We start from the raw sequence: 22,257 nt of genomic DNA on the forward strand, positions 1-22,257 counted from the left end.
AAAAAAAAAGAAGCCTAACGAGAAGGTAAAAGAGCAAGGAGGAAACTAAAGCAAGGATTGCTTTTATTGCAAAAGAGGTGGAGGAATCTTTAAAGATTTCTGATACAGCAGAAAATCAGATATTGCATGTTCTCACTTACAAGAGAATGAGCTAAACAATGAGTACACAGGGACATAAAGATAGACATAAGATACTGGGGACTCCAGAAACGGGGAGGGAGGGAGAAGGTGGAGGTTGGAAGGTTACCTTTTGGATATAATGTTCATTATTTGGATGATGGGTACACTAGAAGCTCAGTCCCCACCATTAGGCAATATACCCATGTAACAAACATGCACTGCTACCCCCTGAATCTAAATTTTTTTAAAAAGATTTCTGACAAATAGAGTCTTAGAACAGAAAGCTAGAAGGTGACAAAGAGAACGGAGAATGTCTGTCATCAAATCTAGTGGTCTTCCCTTTCTCTCGTTCCCTTCTCAGGACACCTGAGATATGCCATACTCTCTTTTATTATCATGGATTCTCTGGTAGGGAAAGGGTCACCAAGTTTTTGGGATTTACATGGATGAAATGGCAGAGGAAGATAATTCTGATACCCTCTTAAAGGGACATGCCTTGCCTCCCTGAAGAAATTCTGATCTCATATACATTTTTAATTTACCAGACAAAAATATTGGGACCAGAAAAATTAAAAGATTAACCATCTGGCTGAAGGCCACAGAGCTAGCAGTGACGTAATCTATACTAACACCTAGAGGTTTCCTGAATCCCAAACTAGTGCTTGTGTGTTTGTATTTGTGTGTGTGTGTGTGTGTGTGTGTGGTGTTTATATAACTTTCATGAATTTGATACATGAATATATGTTTGACTTTATAAAATTTTCTAAGTTCAGCCAAAATACTGTGTTTTGCTTTACTATAAGTTCAATTTCATCCTTTAGTCACAGGTTATTAGAAAACCCCCTAATTTTAGTAGCATTAATGCAAACACACCTTAACAATAAACATATCATGATTATCTGCAATACTTTAATGGATACTCTGAATGACACATAGCATTTTAACTGGTCATGGTTGCTTTTAGTAGCAAACAAGATCTGATCACAATTAATTGATGTCTGTCACCCCCTTGTTTTAATAGATTGAGTGCCCAATTTGAAAATACTACTTTGTTGTGAGAAAAAGAAAATAATTGAGGATATAGTATGGGATTTTGCAGATGAAGGGAATCTTGGGGCTATTCAATCCAATCTCTTAATTTTGCACGTGAATACAGTGAAGTAGGTCAAGAAAAATTTCATGACTGGATTTCTGAATTATTTCATGTAGTTTTAGCATTATTCAATTTTAAATCATGAAGTTCAATAATTTACTGTTATAGTTCTTTCACCAAGGATTGTGAATAATCCAATTCTAAGCATGTGTGTTTCAAAGGAAGCAGTAAAAATAAAACCAGCGCTATCCAACAACCAATCCATAGCTTTTACTAACACCACTTTTCCTACAGCAAAAGAGTCCTTTCAAGTCCATTGCTAAATTCCAGAACTAAACAGATAATGTTGGCTGTCATGGGAAAAACATAGCTTTTGAGCTTACCAGCTATGTGACCTTGAGCCAAACCAAACTACTTAAACTCTGCTCAGTCTTCTCACTTGTAGAATGGAAAAACAAAGCCCATCTCACTGGCTCATTATGAAAATCAGACTAGCTTGCATAAAGTACTTACCATAGTACTGGAAGCCAATAATTATTAGATTCCCTTTCTTCTCTTCTTTTTTATTTTCCTTCAAGATTACATGGCTAGTTAGTGTCCAGGCAGGACAAGAGTGGAAACCTTTTAATTTCGAGGCAGTGGAACCCTCTATATTCTTCCGTTGTCCACATGAAAATGCTCTCAGGAATGAAAAGCAGAAATACCTAAGGAACATTTTTTTTCTCAGCTTGAGAAGCAAGCCAGGGACTGGTGCCCTGTCTTAAAAATGGTGAAGTTTCTATCTCAAATCATGAAATAATTGTACTATCAGATAAAGAATTCTTTCACAATCTTTTCTTAGAATTCTAGATGTTACATTGTTTTTTTGTTTCTTATTACTAGAGAAGGCTTAGGAATCTATGGTGGCTCAAAAATGACTAGAGAAAAATTGAGTTTATCTGTTATAAACTGAGCATATTTGAATACACTGGAAAATAGGACACAAAACAGGTTTTTGGAATTTACATATTTGAACAAAGCAAATGAATTTTAGCTGGCAGAGTCAACTAAGTGTTCAAATTAAAATACCCCTATTTCAAGGTTATCATGAGGCTGTAGCAGTGGTACACCTAGCTTATCAGATGCACAGAGAGAATAAATTTTTAATACCCATCCTTCTCTATGTGATAAAATTGTTGCCAGTAATAATCATGAAGAGATAATTGACAATCAGATTTTTAAATTTGTTTTTTAGTCTTAAAATAAGTAACAGTGTATGTAGAATAATACATTTACTTTTAAAAGATATTGCAAAATTAAGTTAAATAATTTATATATGAACAAAAATTTGCACTTACCTCAAAAGTTACGCATTACATCCCTCTGTATGCTGTTTTAAAATGTAAAACAAGTAAACATTCCAAGTGGTTAAGAAGACAAATACAAGTAACTCAAATTATCCTTTTTTTGTATTTACAATCTCTGAGCTATAATTGTTTATTTCCAATATACATGTAAATGCAGGGCTGTGTAGCATCACAGGTTTTGGGGATGGGAGCTATAGTTATTCTTTACCCTTGATGAACTTATTTGCAAAGTGTCTGTAAGATTTTGGTTTCCACTTAGGGATGTAGAAAGTTACAAAGTGTGATTCCCATTCTTACACTGAAGAAAAGTGGGACAAATTAAAAATCCCCATGTGTTTCTGAATTCATCCAAGATCTGAAGTCACAGGAAAAGCAACTGGCCCCAAATCTGGAGATAGATAGGCAGATGAAGGGAGAGAAATGAGCTCGGGCTTAGCTGGGTAGACATAATTAGGTGCTGAGAAGGGTGATGGGAAAGTTGGTAGCGGCCAAGTATGCCCTCGTGAATGAGCATGAAGCCCCGGGTGCTGCAGAATTTGAGAGAGCCCACACCCTCTTCAGATTTGTATCTATAAATCCTACTGAGCTCGCACAGAAAGGACTGGAAGATGCTTTTGAAAACAGATCCAGGAAGTGGGGAACTCAAGGAAGAGAGGAGCAACTCCTCCAGGATGGTCATGAAACTATCCAGACATTTAGTACCTGTTTCCCCTATAAAACAAAATCTTTCACTGTCGGGGAAAGGGTAATACATCTCCTTGCTCTTAGGGCACTTGTAAGTATCCATGGCAGCTATGGGAAGGAAACAGGAACATAAATAAATGAAAGCTCGACATAGATAAATAACGAAGAAAACATATCACACAAAAACAAAGAGGTGGACTTATCATTTTCAAATTACCGAACACAAAAACAAACAGAAACTCTTACAGGCAGTTACAGAAAAAGAAACATATGCAGAGGAACAAAGATACTAATGACAGGGGACTTCTTGTCAGAAACCATGCAAGCGTGGGGAAAATGGAGAGACGTCTTTGAAGGCCTGAAAGAAATAAATGTTAGCATTGAATTCTATATCCAGCAAAAAGTATATTCCAGAAATGAAAACAATTAAGGATTTTTATGAGGCTATTCATTACAGCAGACCTACCCTAAATAAATGTAAAGGAAGTTCTTTAGACAAAAGGAATGTGATACTTGACAAACTTGAATCTACACAAAGAAATGAAGAGCAATGAAAATGGAATAAATTAAAGTGTAATAGCATTATAGTTTTATTTTTAGTTGCTCTAAAAATAACTGACTGTCTAAAACAAAATTAATGGCAGTAGATTGTGTGTCTATAGGAAATCTGTGTGTGTTTATGCAAAAATAAAATGGCACAAAGAATGGGAGGAAAGAGCTGGGAATTTAATGTTTTAAGTTACTAGAATTACATATAAAGTGGTACAATATTATTTGAATGTAAACTCTGGTTGATTAAAGATATATAATGTATACATTAGGACAACCACTAAAAATCAAAGTATACAAATAGCAGAGGAAATAGAATAAAAAATAATGCTCAATAAACAAAACAAAGCAGAAAAAAGAGGCAAAAACAAGAACTGATAAAGCTAATAAAAATTGCTTAGAAAGTTGGTAGATTTATATCCAGCAATGTAAAAAATCATGTTAAATGTGATCTCTTTAAACTCACCAGTTAAAAGATAGAGATTGTCAGGTTGTATAAAAACTGAGACACGACTAATCTATAAGAAATGACTTTAAGACATTGACAGGTTAAATATAAATGAATGGGAAAGGTATTCTATGCAAACACCCGTCAAATGAATACTGGATCAACTATACTGATGATAGACAAAGTAGGCTTTAGGACAAGAAATAATATCAAGGATAAAGAGAGATATTACACAATGAAAAAGTAATTATATCCTAAGTTTTAAAATGCTAAGTATATATACACATAAAGCATTTCAAAATACATAAATTTAAAAAAAGGCCGACTGAAAGGGGAAAAAATCCACAATTGTAGTCAATGTCAATACTCCTTTCTCATAGTCGACAGAACAAGTAGATAGAAAATTAGTGAGGATATAGAGAACCTGAACAAAACTATTACCAGCTTGACCAAATTGACATTTATAGAACAGCGGAAGATACATTATTTTAAAATGCACAAGGAAAATTGAACAAGATAGATCATCTTCTGGGTCATAATAGAAGCCTTCAGAAATTTAAAAGAAACTGTATTATCATATAATAATGTGATTAAACTAGAAATTACAGAAATAGATCTGAAAAAAATTTGAACAACACCCTTCTACATAACCCATAGGTTAATAGGAAATCTCAAAGGATATTAAAAATATTTTAATGAATGAAAATAAAATAATTTATAAATAAAAATATTTAACTGAATGAAAATTAAAATATAACATATCAAAAATTTGTGGATTGCAGCTAACATAGTACTTAGAGAAAAATTTACAGAATTAAATGTTTATATTAGAACAGAAGAAGTGTTTAAAATTAATTTATACTTCTACCCTAGAAAATAGAAAAAAAAGACCTAATTAAATCCAAAGACAGGAGAAGGAAGAAAATAATAAAGATTAGAGAAAAAAATAGTGAAATTGAAAAGAGAAAAACAATAAAGAAAATCAATAAAACCAAAAGCTGATTATTTGAAAATAACAATAAAATTGATTTATTTTTAAGCAGACTGATCAAGAAACATACGGGACATACAAATATTACCAGCATCAGCATGAAACAGCATACATAATATCCAACACTATGCATGTTAAAAAGATAGTAAGCTTATGATATAAGCAAGTCTATGCCTGTTAAGTTCAGGAATTTAAATGAAATAGGCCAAGTCCTTGAAAGACACAATCTGCCAAAAATCAATTAAAAAGAAATAGATGACTTGAATAGCCAATATTGGTCAAGCAAAGTGAATCATAGTTAAACATTTGTAAAAATGAATATTCTAGGCTCCGATGATTTTACTAGCAAATTCTACCAAACCGTTAAGGATAAAATAATGCTGATTCTATACTACCTCTTCCAAAAACTAGGAGATTAGAGAATATATTTCAAATCATTTCATTAGGGCAAAATTTTCCTTATCCTAAAAGTAGACGAAGACCTTACAACAAACAAAACTGCATGCCAGTATGATTTATAAACATAGAACACCAAATCTTTAATAGAATATTAGCAAATGGAATCCACTATATGAAGAAATACATAAAAATATAATACTTACTACCAACCAAATGAGGTATGTCTCAAGATGCAAGGCTGGTACAACATTAAAAAATCAACCAATGTATTTCACTGTAGTCACAGACTAAATATTGTTAAGATGGCAATTCTCTCTACTTTTATCTATAGATTCAATGCAATCCCTATCAAAATCTGTGCAAGCTTTTTTGCTGATGTCAACATACTGATTCTAGACTTTATATAGAAAATCAAAGGAACTACAAGAGCCGAAATAATTTTTTAAAAAGAACAAAGTTGGAGTTCTCAGAATACTTGATTTCCATACTTACTATAAATTAGGGTAATCAAGACTGTGGTTGTAGCACAAGAATAAGCCTAGAGTTAGGCAAAGGTTTTTCAAGTAGATACTACAAAAACCACTATTAAAGAAAAAACTTGATAAATTGGATTTAATTAAGATCAAAACCTTTTACTCTTCAAAAGATACTGTTAATAGAACAAAAGGCAAGTCACAAATTGGGAGAGAATATTTGCAAATTACATTTGTGACAATGAACTTCTATCCAGGAGATACGCACATATATATGTATATACAACAATTTATATACATATATATCCGTACATATATGTATATATAACAATTTATGTACATATATATGTATCCTGGATATGCATGTATATATGTGTATATGTTGATATATATATATGTTTTCATATATACATATATATGACAATGAACTTGCATCCAGGATAAACATGCATACACATGTATATATAAATTTTTAACATATATATAGAAACACAGGTATATATGTATGTGTATATGTACATATATGTATATATAATTATATATGTTATATAGTCATATATAAAAAATGACTCTGAAATTTCAATACAAAAATGGGCAAAAGAAGATAGATGTCCCTAAAACTTAAAGTATAATAATAATAAAATTTAAAAAAAGAAGATAGATGTATTGCAAATAAGCATATGAAAGTATATGCAGTATCATCAGAGCAGAGTTACACTGCCACAAGCCAGGAAATGCCCAAGATTACCTGCAACCACCAGCAACTGAGAGAGAGGCATGGAACAGTTTCTCCCTCAGGTCCTCCAGAACTAACCAACCCGATTTCAGGTTCCAGTCTTCATCACTGTGAGAGAATAAATTTCTGTTTTTTTAAGCCACCAAGTTTGTGGTGCTTTGTTATGGAAGATTCAGGAAACTAACACATAACAAATAAATTATTTTGAAAAATGAGGTGTTTTTTGAAGCCATGTTATTGACACTGTAATGGAGATTACCTTGCCACAATAATATAGCAACCTAATCCCCTGAGGTCTGCTAAAGCTCTTACTAACCTTAGAAAAAATTGTAAACAATAATCTGAATACTATTTTTAAATATATATTTATCTTTAAACAAGGTTACACAGGCTATTTGATAATTCTTGACAGTCAGAAATCAATTCCTATTCAATGAGTTTTCCTAAATGGAAGAAAATGAATCATGGAACCCTTACTGGGCATAAAGCTTAGAAAGAATGCAAAGGCAGGTGGCCCTGTCTGACATTAGCTGTCATCTTTGCCTCCAAACAGATGCTAAGGAAGAAGCTGAAAACACATTACAGTGTCTGACACAGTGTTAGTCTAAGCATGTGCCTAAGATGCTAATACAGGTTATGAGAAAAGGGGCCTCGTAGCCAAAGTTTTGCAAATTCTAAGCTAAAAAAATTAAAAATATTTTTCATGATAGGACATATGAGGCTCATTAGTGTGCTGATATATATCGTGACACATTAGAACAGAAGATAGCAGACTCTTTTCTGTTTATTTTACCCTAGAATCTTCTGTGAAGAGAGTTTCATGAAACTGAGCCTCCATGAACTCACTTCAGGGGATAAGCAACTTAGAATATTGCTTCTATTGATGCTTCATTGGGTCAATTTGGAAGGGATGGATCTCTCCCTATCCTGTATACATTTTGTTTATTTTCCCCCTTTCTTTCTATTTTTAACCATCTCACCTTTAAAAAGATGTTCCTTTGACCCACAAATTATTTCCCATCTCTACTGTGTATACTTTAGGATCTAAGATGTCCTATTTAATATAAAATTTTAAAAATCACATTGAGTAGTCTTTTATTCCTGATTCACCAAATTACTGCTACCATAATGCTTTATCTTCTAAATCATTTCTATTTTCTTTACTGTTTATTGGTGTGGAACCATAAGAAACAACTGATATTCAACTTATGAAAGCGGCAATTCCATATGGTTCAACCAAATACATTAATGTTATTAAAGAGTCAACACAGTTTCCAAGATAGTTGATTTATCAAAGAGCCTTAACCACTGCAAGAATTTGGCTTAATGCTTTTATAAATAGGCTAGGTGGTTGACAGGTGAGATCACTTATGCTTAAAAATGATACCAAGTTGGGCAAGATTGACAATATTTTGTAGGGCCAGGCAGGAATGCAAAATGATGCAGTCAATTTGAGGGAGTAATGTGTGCTGAATAGAATGAATTCCTAATAAAATACTTGCAAGGTTTTGGTTATAAAATAGAATAATTAATTTTATAAATGCAACAGAAATAGGAACATTTACATGGACTGGTCCACATAAAGAGCAGTTTTAAAGTCACAACCAATCACAGATTCAGGCTCTGCCAAACATGCCCAAATGGGCAGCCTCCAAGCCATTCATACTGACCAACCATCTGGACCTTATCCCTTGGATTTCAGCTACCATGTTGAATCAGATCAATGACTTCATGTGGCCTATGAATTTTAGGCATTTAGACATAGTAGTATTGTATTGAGTAATATATGTACACTCTTCCTGTAACCCATTCAAAATCTGCTCAACTTTCAAGGGCCAGTTAACAGTCAAGGAAGTCCAGAAAGTCTCCGCTGTTATGTCTATAGGTCATAGACTTTATCGCTCAGTTTAACTCAAGGTGACAATCACTTCTGGCTGACAATCACATCAGCTTCTTTGTATATTAGCCTTGACTTTGAAGTTTGTACATTCTTTGAGGACAAGGACCAAGTACTGCACATGTTTTGCACTTCTGTCAGACTAATGTGCAATCAATAAAAACATTTGTAGGCTTCATCAAGCAGGACTTAATAACATTACTGATCACAACAATGAAAACAACATGCATTAAAGCAAAATGACTATTGAGAACATTAAAGATTGAGAAATTTATGTGGAGGCAGATGAATATGAAACAAAATATATACGTATTTTATGTCCATATTACTGAAGTTGGTATTTAATTTATCCATAAATTTCATTACATGCTTAATTCGAGTTAACAGTAAGGCCAGTGTTTAGTTTAGTAGAGTTTCATGTAAGAGTCTTTATTCATGGTTTGTGGTTTAATGTGTTATGTAAAATACAGTAAACTAGAAGTATTTTTTCGTTGGACTTTTGTCTCTTAAATACTGAGATGCTGGATAGAATGGTTTTTCAGCGCTGAATTTTCTGACCCTGTGATTTATTAGGCTTTTTTATGTATTATCCTAATGTCTTTATAAATTAATGTTTTTATAATTTATCGGTTGATTATTGAAATAAAATTTTCATATTCCATTGCATTTTATATAATAGCATTACCCCTCAGCCACTGTGATATACATGAGTTTCAATTTATTATAGCTCAGTCCCAAATCAATGTCACTGTTAAGAGTATGTGTTACAGTAGTGGTTATCTTTGGAAAACAATTTGAGTCTGACTAGATGTTGTTCAATCCCCAGGCCATGGTAAGTGTGACTGTGGCAAGTGCAAGTGTGACCAGGGATGGTATGGGGATGCTTGCCAGTACCCAACTAACTGTGACTTGACAAAGAAGAAAAGTAACCAAATGTGCAAGAATTCACAAGACATCATCTGCTCTAATGCAGGTAAGAAGTATACCCTGTGAAAATTGTTAAGTGGAATAATCAAATTTTGTTTTTAATGGAAATATGTGGGCGTGGAGAAATGTTGAATCTCAGAGTGAGTCTGCTTTTGAGTATGTTTTTTAGAAGTGAAATTCAGATAAATCAATAGAAAAAAAATGCCATCTTGCTGAGACTGGCAAGTTTGATGCTTTCCAGCTGTTCCAAATGCCTCCTTCTAGCAGGATATTCACTGGAAACAACACCCCAACAACATTTTATGTAAATTGTGAGCCATGATATTGAATACCGGATTACATCTGTTAAAAAGGATTTATATAAACCGACTTAATTATTTTCTGTTACAGATCACGGGTGCTTTGAATTTTTACCTTCGCAAAATAGAACCAAATACTTTAAATTTGATAGAAGTTTCAGATATACTGGTTATAAAGCTCTTTGAAGGATATAGTCACAGAAAGATTTTTTGTTTGATCAAAATATTTTTTATTTCATAGAAGTTATTTGAAAATATTTTTTACAAAATTGTAGCGATGCTGTTAAAATTTATTAGCAAAATCATATAAAAGAGTTGCAGTTTAGGTTTCAATGGTATTTAGCGAGTGTTACCGTAATTAAATATTCTTTTTACATTTGGGCAGGTGAAGCCTCAAAATCAGATTTTCTCAACCGTGGTTGAACATCAGCATCCCAAGGAGAAAGGAATAAACTGTCAGTTCTCATGTAGTACACCAGAGGTTCTGTTTCAAGTGCTTTGGTGTGTGGCCTTGACGTTGGTGGTTTTTTTAAAGCTCTCTGGGTGATTTTAATATAGATGAGTGTGTGACCCATTGCTCTAAATGCTAAAGGTGAGGATTTGACTTCATGAATGAGTACCTTTCTTCCTGAAGCTCACATTGTTGGTAGGGCCCATCTCTAACCAGAGCTGAGAATTCCCCACAGTCTGATTGCAACAGATTGTGTGTTTTAGACTGAGCTCAGTTAAAGGTGTTTTGCTGATAGGAATCAGACCATATCCAAAGCGAGGTGTGAGTGGATCCGTCGGGGGTCATGACAAATGGTCTTAGCAGTTAGGTCCCTTTCTGTGTTCATGATGTTCTCATATTTCTCTAGCACTTCAGTCTTTCTTTCTTCTTAGTAGGATTTCTCTACTTCCAATTCATAACACCCACCCCTCCAAACACACACACACACACACACACACACACACTTCTCTACTTCCAATTCATAACACCCACCCCTCCATACACACACACACACGCGCGCGCGCGCGCATGCCCCATAGCGTCTTTCATCTTGAAAAAATTATTCTTTTCAAACTTGTTTCAGTAACAAGACTTGAATTCTGTTTTGGGTTTGAAATCTATTTTGGGATTTATTTATTTATTGTTTGCAAATCAAATTTAGGGTTTTTTTTTAAAGAACATTATAATCAAATATGGTAGTCTAGGATTCTAAAGATGTTTAATATTAAGGAATCTAAACATGTAATTCACCACATTAACATATCTTAAAGGAGAAAACATACAGAAGTGTTTCAGTAGATGATAAAACATATTTGATACAATATAAACGCATTTCTAGGACATCTGTACTCTCTCATTTTTTAAGCATGGATGCAATACCTTTATTCATAACCTGGTTTAGTCAAGTGACCCAGTAATATCCTGTATAGCGTTTTCCTCTCCTTACAGGATTCAGACTATTGAAAATGTTATGTTTATATCTCTCTTTAGTCTTCTTTAATCTGGGTCATTTCCACAGACTTTGGCTTTAGAGCATTGAAACTTGTGAAGAAAGTTGTCCCCATTTTATTAAAAGAAAAGTGTACTTATCTTGGATTTGTCTGATGTCTCCCCTGCCATGATTAGATTCATAATACATATTCTTAGGTAAAACACTAGAGAAATGGTTTTGTGTTCTCAAAATGTTTCATCTGGAAGCACATGATGTCCATCTGCTCATATTGGTGATGTCAGTTTTGATGAGCTGGTCAAGGTGTTGGCTGGTGTCTTAACTGTGTTATTTCTGACTTACCCTCTTCACAAATGTGCATTCTATGAGGAAATACTTTAAAGCCATACATGTATCACATTCCTCACTAAAATTACCCCAGATTTAACATCCGCTGATGACAATCACCTGACACAGTATTGACAATGATGACTGGAAAATGATGATTTCTGAACTGTAACATTCTCTCCGAATTGACTAGTTGGCACTCAGGATTCCATCACAAACAGGAATCCTCCTCTCTCATTTACCAGTTATTTGATATTTCATTTACTTAGTGACTTATTATCAGTCTAGAAGCACAATTCTTATTATTTCATTGATTTGTTATTCATTTTGTACATAATTATTCTGGTGCACAGAGTTTTCCAGATTAGGTATTAAAGCCCATCAGGCTAGCTTTTGTGTTTTTGTGACATGCCTGCCTTTTGTTTTTGTTTTTGTTTTGTTTTTGCAATTCTTTACTTGTTGGCATAATAACATATTCCAGGGTCATATTGGACCTGCTTCACTGCACCTTTGGAATCATCCACTTATCCAAACAGCCCTGATTCCTTTTAGTGAAAATGGTATTTGAATAAAAATTGTGGGCACAGGGATACTTATTTCCACTGGAGGGTATTTGCTTCTTGGCCCTTTCTGCAAATAGGCTTGTGTCAAAAAAGTAGATTGAAGCATAATACAATTTTTATTTTATCTGAGCAAACAATGATTCATGAATCAGGCAGCTCCAAATCAGAAGTGGTTCAGGTGCTTCATTGAGGGAATGCAAGTGGGAGGCTTTTATAGGGTGAACAGAAAAAGAAAGCAAAGAAAAATTGTTGATTGGCTAATGTTATATGGTTGCCTTATTTAGTCTATCCTGTTGGAAAGTCCCTAGTTATATAATTATAAGTTTGTTGGTTGCTTCTGATTGGTTAAACTTAAGTTCTGTTCTTCTTTAATGTAGACATTTATAAGAAAAAACTGAAGCTAAGTTTCACTTATTTTTGCCTGTCAGGCAAGGTTAGGATCATTTATGAGGCCTAACTGGCTTAGTCTGCTCAGGGGTTCTTTAGGCCTTGTCTCCATTTTAATTTATCTTGACACTAGTAAATATATGCCTGTGCATATACACACAAATACATATACACATACCTGCACACAGATATGCATGTACACATACACATACATGCATATTTTAGAAATCATGAATTTACACCAGTGCATCTAATTCCAGTCCAACCTCACAGGATTACTTCTTGTTTTCTTCATTCCATATTTGCATGTCCCATTTTCACAGGGAGAACCCTGGCTCCCAATACCTCCAACATATATACTTATTTGCTCAATCCTATACTACATCTCTAGTTACTTCTAGAAGTGCTGCAGACACACCACTAAACCAAGCAAATGTACCAAAAGAGATTAGGATTTGCAGTCCACCCCTCTCTACTTCCCCCCACTCACTGTACCTCAATCATGCCCAAGATTGGGGTATGTAGTTGAATGATGTGTTCATAAGTCACTCAGACTTATTTTATTTTCTTCTCTTTTAGTGTGGTTATGGTACTCATTTGAAATACAATTTAGCTTATTTATTTCAGATCACTTTCAATTTTAGGTTTTATAATTCCTTCCCATCTGTATTAATATATTTTATAATGTATAGTACACTAACATGCTTCTAAAAGTCATAACTATGCAGAAAAGTATACTCAGAGAATCATCCCTCTCTTCCTCAAACCTTGCACCCTGCTTACCCTCACCTTATAGATAACCAACTTTATTGCTCTCTTCCTTCTCTGTGCATGTATTTCTTTTTGTGTAAAGATAAATAGACATATTTGTGTGTTATTATTTCTCATTTTTTTCCTGTGCAAATGGTTGTGCTTTCATTCCATGTGTTCTTTTGCACTCTGCTTTTACGACTCAACATAATCTCCTGGAATTCACTCCAAATCAGTTCATAGAAATCCTTCTCTTTATTTTTTCAAAAGCACAGGACTGGATTCTATGTATGCAATGTAATTTATTCAATCAAGCTCTTATGCTTGAGCATTTAGACAGTAGTCAGTATTTTGGATTGTAAATAATAGTGCACAGAATGATCTAGTGCACATATATTTTTATATTTTTGGAGGTGTGTATTCAAGGCAAATTACCAGAAATGCAATTGGCCAAAAGATACATTTATATTCAGTGTTACATTTAATCTTTTCTGTCTCATTTACTCTTGTAGAAATATCTAAGCCTTTCATGTTTACTTTGGCAGTCTCATTCTCACCTGTCTTTCTTTTAATACCCACTTGCACCCTCCGAGTTCAGGACCATTTCCCCCAAATTGCATTAGCCTATGAAGTCTCTCTATTAATCCTTCCCTTTCATATCACAGTGTGGTTTTCTGAAGTAGTTTGGAGCAGAAGGGGAAGAGGAGTTAAATGGATTGGGGAATGAGACTGAAGGGCAGAATGAGGCAGAGCTGGGGACCAAAGTGTTCCAGAGGCTAACTTTGTGGGAAAAGTAGAAGGGAGGTCCAGTGTGCAGAGCAGGGTGAGGCCCTGGCACCACTGTACAGGGGTGTGGGCTGGTGTACATGTCTGGTCAGTCATCCTAGAGAGAGTCAGTTCTATTGGGCACTATGAGAAATGAGAGCTAAAAATCATCAAGTGTAAGGCAGAAGACCAATCCTAGAGGCTGAGTTAACTGGCAACCACGAGAGAGAAGCTGTGTGTCATAGCATGAGCACAGGAGTCTGGAGCTTTTGCCTGGGCGTCCATATGCCATGTCTTGGAGGCTCCGTTGTGAATTCTGCTTTATGGGTGAGACAGGAAGTCTCTGAGCTGTTGTAAACTTCCCACATCAGCCGGGAATGGTTCCGATGTGTGGATGAGAGGGAGCTGCCTATGGGGGACTTCAGTGAGGAGTCATAGAATTTGGAGGCAGAGGCTGTTCCTTCCCATCTTTCCTGAAAAAACTTCCTCATACACAGCCCTAACCAAGTGACTTCCTGCTCTCATATTATGTATGAGAGGCCCATATTATATATGGTTACATGTATAATATTTGTATAGGTTTATATTTGTAGTTATAAAACAAGAAAACATATGACACAAAGGCTTTTGCAATAGACTTGTGGCAAATGCTATACAAAATGTATTAATAGGGTATCTCTTTCTTCCTGGTCTATGATTTACTTAATTTTAAGCATCTCATTATTTTCTATAGCACTTAGTTCCTTGCAAACAACATAACAGATAACAAGAAAGCTTAATGGCTGGATATGTGGGTGGTTGAGAGACAGGATGAATAAATGTGAAAATGAAAAAGAAGGGTGATAATTAGAGAACAAAAACTAGATGAAGCAATAGCATAAATTATAGCATTAGATTTCAAATTACTTTTATGAATTGAGATAGCTTTTAGGGAAAAATGCAATAAAATGAAGTTTAATAACAGGAAAATTCACATGAGTATTTGCAAGATAGAAAAATAAATTCTGCAAAATCACCATTTATATGTAACTGTGAGTGAAAAATTTATAGATAATAGTGACTTGCAAGTGATCTGGGTAACCGAATCATGCAGAGGATATGAAAACAAGGATATTGTCAGCATCCATAAATATATTTTCCGGAGAAAATGTTTGTAAATATGATGAATATACTCTATATCTTAATGGGAGAAGAGGAAGAACCCGAATTTTCTCAAATCCTACTATGTACTAGGTGCAGCAGTGCTTCTAGAAACATGACTGGGTACATATTCATCACTTGGTATTGGCAGCAGTTCTATGAAGCAGAGATTATTTGCAGATATGGAATCTGGGAATTAGAAATGAAAGCAATGCCTTTAAAAATGCATAGCTCATGAGGATTAAAACTCGGAATTCAGCTACAGCTCTACCTTACTCACAAGTTCATTCTCTTTCTAATAGATCACATATAGATTTGCTAATATCTAGTAATTCAAACCAAATTATCAACAGCTTCCTTGGTTCCTTCCCATCCTTCACCCTTTACACTCAGTCACCAAATGCCCTCTACTCTTTCTCCTAAAAATATCCCCAAATGTATTTGTTCCATTCTAAACTCATCGCATCATGTGTCTAGCCACTGTCTTCTTTCCTGCAGACAAATATAACAGCCTTTTAACTCATTTCTTTGCATCCACTTTTGCCTCATTTCAGTTCATTCACTCTTATGCTATTGCTTCATCTAGTTTTTGTTACATGACAACCAGAGTAATCTGGTAAAAATTCATACATGATCACAGGACTCCCTTGCTTCTATGTCTTCCAATTATTGTTGGATTAAAGCTGGAAATCTTTAACATGACCTATAAGACTTCCATGAACTGCACCTCAGGTTGCTTTATTCATTTCATGCCACTTTTCACGCTGTTCTGTATACCTCAATCCCATGTGGTGTTTTTCCTTCACTTCCCCTTTTATTGCAGAGCCTGTGCTATTGTCTGGTGCTGGAAGTAAGCCTCTTCACCATCTCACTTCTCTTAGCTATGCTTTTTCTCTTGGCTTTTAGTTCTCAGCTACTTCCTCAGGGACTCTGACTTTGACCTACTGGTCTCAGTTAAATCCCCTTGCTATGTGCTTCTGCAACACTTTGCACTTCTGTATTTATTTTATCACATTGGTTTTTGCTCATATAAAACTCTGAGAGGAGGGTTATGGCTGACTTGATTCCCGTTGGATTTTCAGAGTCCAGGGTGGTTTCTTTTGAGAGGTCAAGTCTCAGTTGATACATGGTGATGGCTGTGATGAGCATTAAAACTCAAAATAGATAAATTAACAAGGAAATTTCTCAAGTGGGCATTCTACCTCTCAAAATTGTTTGAGTGCAATATTAATGTTGGTGAAATTACATTTGGGGTATGTGGTAGAATCTTCAGACTTGGATGAGTATATGGCTCGTGGTAGACTAGATGACTACCATGCCTCTCTAACATGGAGGTCCCCTGAGAATCTGGTGAGTTACCAGCAATCCATGCCTAAGGAAATCCACTCTTGTCCCATTATTGTAAGGACATGTGTATCAGTATAAGTTAATGCTGAGGAGGAGAAATTATCAGGGGCACATATGATTTTTATTTATGCATTTGATAATAAATTATTTCCACAAATATTTATTATATAAATAGTATGTTCAAACATAGTGCAAAACATTGAATAAATACTGGTGAGGAAGATAAGCAAGGTTGCTTCCCTCACAAAGCTTAGAATTTGCTGCTTTATTTCACTTCAGACCCAGGTGTAATCAGAAGACATTCATGCATTGGTTGGATGGCTATATGTGGAGTAGCTCTGCACTTGGAGAGGTCAAATTTACATTCATTAAACCATTAGAGGTCAATAATAATAGTTGTGTGATCTAAAATATAATTGCCATGCTAAAATAACCTCAAGAAAGAGTAGCATGTACTTTACCTCACCATGCCCACAGAAATATCTAATTGAAATATTAAATTGATTTGGATTATCTACTCTCTTGAGAGAGATGGTATAAAAATTCATTAATTATAATTTTATATGCATGTAACAAACAGTCTTTTTTGTTTTCATGGTTTAGGTACATGTCACTGTGGCAGGTGTAAGTGTGATAATTCAGATGGAAGTGGACTTGTGTATGGTAAATTTTGTGAGTGTGACGATAGAGAATGCATAGACGACGAAACAGAAGAAATATGTGGAGGTATGTATATTGGCTCTGTAGAAATTAATAAAAGTACCTGTTTTTTCCACCTATTTCATTGTTCTTTTATCTCTACATAAATTTCTGCTCTAGGTGTACTAATGTAGTTTAAACCTATGTTTATCTGGAAAACATTTCACATAAGGAGAGTGAGACTATGGCATTAAGAGTAGACTAGTACTTTTTAGATGCAAAGCCAAATTGTCCCCAGAGGAGAGCTGTGTCATTATGGCAACAGGCCAACTGCATAGCTCTGAAGTAGTCCTAGTAGAATACCATCTCCTCTGCTCACCTTAGTCACTTTTATTTTCCTTTCTCCTACTCTCTTAAATGTACATTTTCATTTCTTTGTTTTTCCCTTTCTAAAACATGAGTCTCATGTCCTATCAGGGACAATGAAGGTCAATAGGGTTATTAGCCTAGAGTTTACCTCCCCCTCTCTGTCCCTAAACACTTAAATAACATTTTCAATGACCTTTTCTGTGTACCACCATTACTCAATTCATTTTTCTGTTGTAGCAGTTCTTGCATGTTTGCTAGTGACAAATTCTGCAATAAGTGCTTTACATTCATTATGTTTTGTCTCACAACATCACTCTAGGGTAAGAATTATGTTTATCTACATAGATAGATGTGGAACCTGGGACGTGGATAAATTAGGTAACGAACCCAGGGTCAGTCCACCAATAATAGTAGAATTTGGGCTCGTGTCTGTGTGATGCCAAAGTCTATGTTCCTGATGCCTCACCACTCATGACTGCACCAGTGCCTTAGAGCTCAGAGCTCCACAAGAGGAGTCTCTCCTCACCACTTGCAGTTTTCATCTCTTCTGCTCAACCTGCAAGCCTGTGCCCAGAGTTCCCATTTGCAACCTTGACTGGTGTAGGAAAAGGAAAGTAGGAAGCAGAGAGAATCATTTGGTTTAGGTAAATTTTTCTCTGCTCTGAACTTATATTTCACTCCTATCTCATGGGATTCCAGTTGAAGGAAGACTGCCCTGCGTGCAGAAATGGTAGTTTTAGAAGTATTGTTTTTCTGGAAGGATTAGGGCCCAATGGGGCCACGTGGAACCAGAGAACCCTGAGAAACTGTGGCTAGCATAGGACAAGCTTGTTCTTTTGTTTACATTTTGGTAGCTTCAATTCCTGTGAGTCATCCAAATACACTTATTTTAGGCCTGATTGGCCCTCCCTTCTTGATCTCCTGGCTGTACAAACTACCTGGATAAAACAAACAAACACAAAAACCTTATTTTCATTTTTCCGAGCCAATGACCTAAGCAAGATGCTGCTCAGACAATTCTCTCTTAAAGGGCTCAGTCCAAAATAATTAGATCAATTAGACAAATCCATCCACAAATATATGTGTTTGTCCTCTTGATGTTTAGTTTCCAATTATTACAGATAAAAAAAAAAGAAGAAAAGAAGACGGGAACATGCTTTGGGGCCAGTGTGTGTTGATAAACACCACAAAAGCGAGTCTATTTGCATGTATCAATAGAAAAATGTAACTTGAAACAACACAACAGAAAATGTTTAACTTTCAAACTTTCTAGTTGTTATTTCCATTTGTTTGAGGCTTAAGCAATTTCATGGTGCAAAGTCTCTGAACAAGGACACCAGCACTGCAGTAAACACCCTCTGGGGGTGACATTGCCTGGGATTGTAAATCTTTCCATGTGTCATTCACATGAAACCAATCTGCTGAGAGATGATTCCACAGTTCATCAGTGAAGCAGTACAAATAGACATTTTCTTGCTCTATCAGTTTGCACAAAGCAAAGAATTACGTTTATTGTCTGGAATATGTATTGTCCTAAAGCACACATTTTAATCTCAATTATTCAGATGTGTCTTGTTCAATATTTTTGAGTTATGTGGATATTTGTTTAATTTTCCATACCTGCATAGACGTGTATTGTTACATAATTTTTGCTTCCTTATTTACCTCTAACTCAAAGGTTTCTTAACAAAACCCTAATTCAGTACTGAATTGTATAAATATTCAAAGAATTTGGATGTGAGAAATATAGATTTTCTATCATTTATTAATATAGTAATCCTTACTTATGTTGCACCTTCTGTATAAATTTTCTGAAATTACAGAGAAAATAAATTCCATAGTCTAAAAAGGTGATTGGGTCGTACAAACCTGAGTCCTAAGAAAAGCAATTAATATACACTATTGCTTTTTTTTTCAGTGTAATCCTTGAGTTCTTGAGGCCTGTGATATATCACTAGGATGTGATTTGTGTGTGCAAGTAGACACCATTTTAAGTTCATAAATAAGATATATAGATGATATATTCTGTACTGATTAAATCACTTGACAGCCTTTGCATTTGCTTAAGTAAACAAATTTAAAATTCAAATTCATTGTGGAAATGGTCATTGATTTTTAGGTTAACAAGTGATTTTCTTTGAATATCCCAATTATAACTTATTTAGACAGAGAACATGGCATTGGGTCCCTGTCTCTTTCTCTGTGTCTCACTATAGCACTCTTTCTGTTCATCTCTCTGGCTCTGTCTCTCAGATGTGTATCTTCTTGATGGAAGTCTCATCTGCTGGACATGAATAGCGTAGGATACCAGAATATTCTGTTGTACTTCTTGCTTCTTATGTGAGTTTTACAGGTCCTATTAATGTTCTTGCCATTGGCCAGAAATACCATAGTGTTAGAATGATAAATATGCTTATAAGACAATGAAAAGTAGTCTCATAATCAGTTTTGCATTGTCTTTTGGGGAGTTTGGCTGTAAGAGAAGAGAGATGGAAAGAACAAATACTTTAGCCATAGACTGATAAAACACAAACTCCTATAATACAGAAAGAATAGACTAAAAACAAAACAAGAACAAGGACATACATTTATACTTAGGTGATATAACTACAAAGATGAGAGTATAAGAAGTAAAATTTGGGATAAATGCCATCTTTGGGGAATTTGCAGAAGGATTGCTAGATGTGGATGATGAAAGCAATGGTGCGATAATTCACTACAGATGGCTTGGAGGCAAGTGCAGATGAGCAGGTAACAGGTTACAGAGAGGTGGGAGCTGAAAGAGGGCATCTGGACACAAAATGGTGAGTGCCCTTACCTGTCATTTGTATCCCCTTGACAAGTAGAAAGGGAATTTGATTGCGTGGCCAAGGGCCCATGGTATTTTGTTTGTCTAAATGAGGATTAAACATGGACTAGGCTGAAAACCTCTCTTTCACATGGTGGAACACAACAGCTTGTGGGGCACAGTTGAGTGAAAAGATGAAATATTTCTTCTGCTTTAAAGGGTTGTTTGGTCATTCATAATGTCTATCTAGGTAAATATGCACCATTGGTTTCTCAATAGTTGATTTCAAACGAAATATTTTAATAACTAATTCAAGAAACGTCCTTAGAGTGAATGCTCATATATATTTGGGTTTGATGTGTGCATTTGAGATGGAAAAGTAATAGACTGTCATGGTCATTCATGTCATTTCTTTAAAAATACTTTTAATCAGTTCCCTGTCTAGGCCAAGTTAAAGGACACTTTGCTCTTTTTATATGATTAAGCAGGTATAGGCACAACCATGATGTGTTTGGAGAAAGCTGTATAATTTGATTATTTTAGGCAAGGAATGTGGAGCTGTGACAGTATTTCAGAAGGCAAAAATGATCACAAAGAGATAGAAAGTTAATTCTGCTTATGAAAGTTGCTTTTTTCCTCACTGTATAAAATTCATTTTGGGTAAAGGCCATGGGAAGTGTTACTGTGGAAACTGCTACTGCAAGGCTGGTTGGCATGGAGATAAATGTGAATTCCAGTGCGATATCACCCCCTGGGAAAGCAAGCGAAGATGCACGTCTCCAGATGGCAAAATCTGCAGTAACAGAGGTGTGTCATTCATACATGTTACTACATAATGGGGAGGCAAACAAAGCTTTTAATTGTTAACACTTCTTTTCTGTGTATTTCCTCTAGTGTGGGAGGAAGTTATCTTCTAACCATTTACTTTGATGTAAATCAACATTTACTATCCCAACAATCTTTTCTGTCTTGTTTTTTATTGAGTAGAAAAGAGAAAGATAAGAAAGTTGCTGTCATTCTTTAAGCTTCACTGAATAAACAGTTAACTTAGGGACTGTAATTTCTTTGGCAGCCCTCCAGACATAGCACAGTGCAGCTAAAAGGCAATTCCTTTAGATACTTCTGTTAAATGTCTCTTGACTAACAGAACCATCTACAGCATGAGCATCTAATTATCCATAGAGAATTCAGAAAACCCTCTTGTCTTAATTATGAGTAAATGGAAGGCTTGGTTGAAATGCAGATTTGATATGGACTAATTTAACTTCCGTGTGCAATAATAAAAATTTGATATTGAATACAATAGATATACAAAGTATGTATCCAATAGCCATAGGAAATGTACACTGACTTTACAAAGGAAGTTAACAAATATATTAATATTGCTAAACTATAATTTAAAGGTAGTTAACTAACTTTTGATGTAAAATCAAACAGTTTAAACATAGTTTTAAAATTCCTTGAAAATACTTAATTTTCCCTTTGCTGTAGTGATAAAGAGAGCCATACTAAACTTTTCATTGCCTATTCAATGGCATTAAAAAGTGATTATACTTCTTTAAAACTAAAAAAATCTAGATAGCTGGAAAACTTTTTTTCATTTCTATACATGAATAATGCATTGCAATAGATAATGCTAATACAGAAATCGTAGCATACCACCTTTCAGAAATTGACATAGAGGAGTAAAATGTGTCACATTTCTTTACATAGAGAAAATAAATAAAAAGGCAGGAACTTGGAACAAAATCATGAAGTCTTCCTTTGTGGGGACTAAATCT

The 22,257-nt window shown here is 34.9% G+C and overlaps 1 protein-coding gene across 7 annotated transcripts in view; it reads left to right on the forward strand.

Annotated features, from left to right (window-relative positions):
* Positions 1 to 22,257, forward strand: part of ITGBL1 (integrin subunit beta like 1) — a 297,260-nt gene that overhangs the window by 132,527 nt on the left and 142,476 nt on the right. For all 7 annotated transcript variants that reach the window (XM_009427199.5, XM_001150034.4, XM_054665533.2 and 4 more), the window contains 3 exons: positions 9,563 to 9,709; positions 17,284 to 17,406; positions 21,143 to 21,283. In XM_009427199.5, coding sequence (XP_009425474.1) covers positions 9,563 to 9,709; positions 17,284 to 17,406; positions 21,143 to 21,283 — 411 coding nt within the window. The remainder of the gene's footprint in view (positions 1 to 9,562; positions 9,710 to 17,283; positions 17,407 to 21,142; positions 21,284 to 22,257) is intronic.

Source organism: Pan troglodytes, chromosome 14 (assembly GCF_028858775.2).
Source record: "Pan troglodytes isolate AG18354 chromosome 14, NHGRI_mPanTro3-v2.0_pri, whole genome shotgun sequence".
In the NCBI taxonomy this organism is placed as follows: domain Eukaryota; kingdom Metazoa; phylum Chordata; class Mammalia; order Primates; family Hominidae; genus Pan; species Pan troglodytes.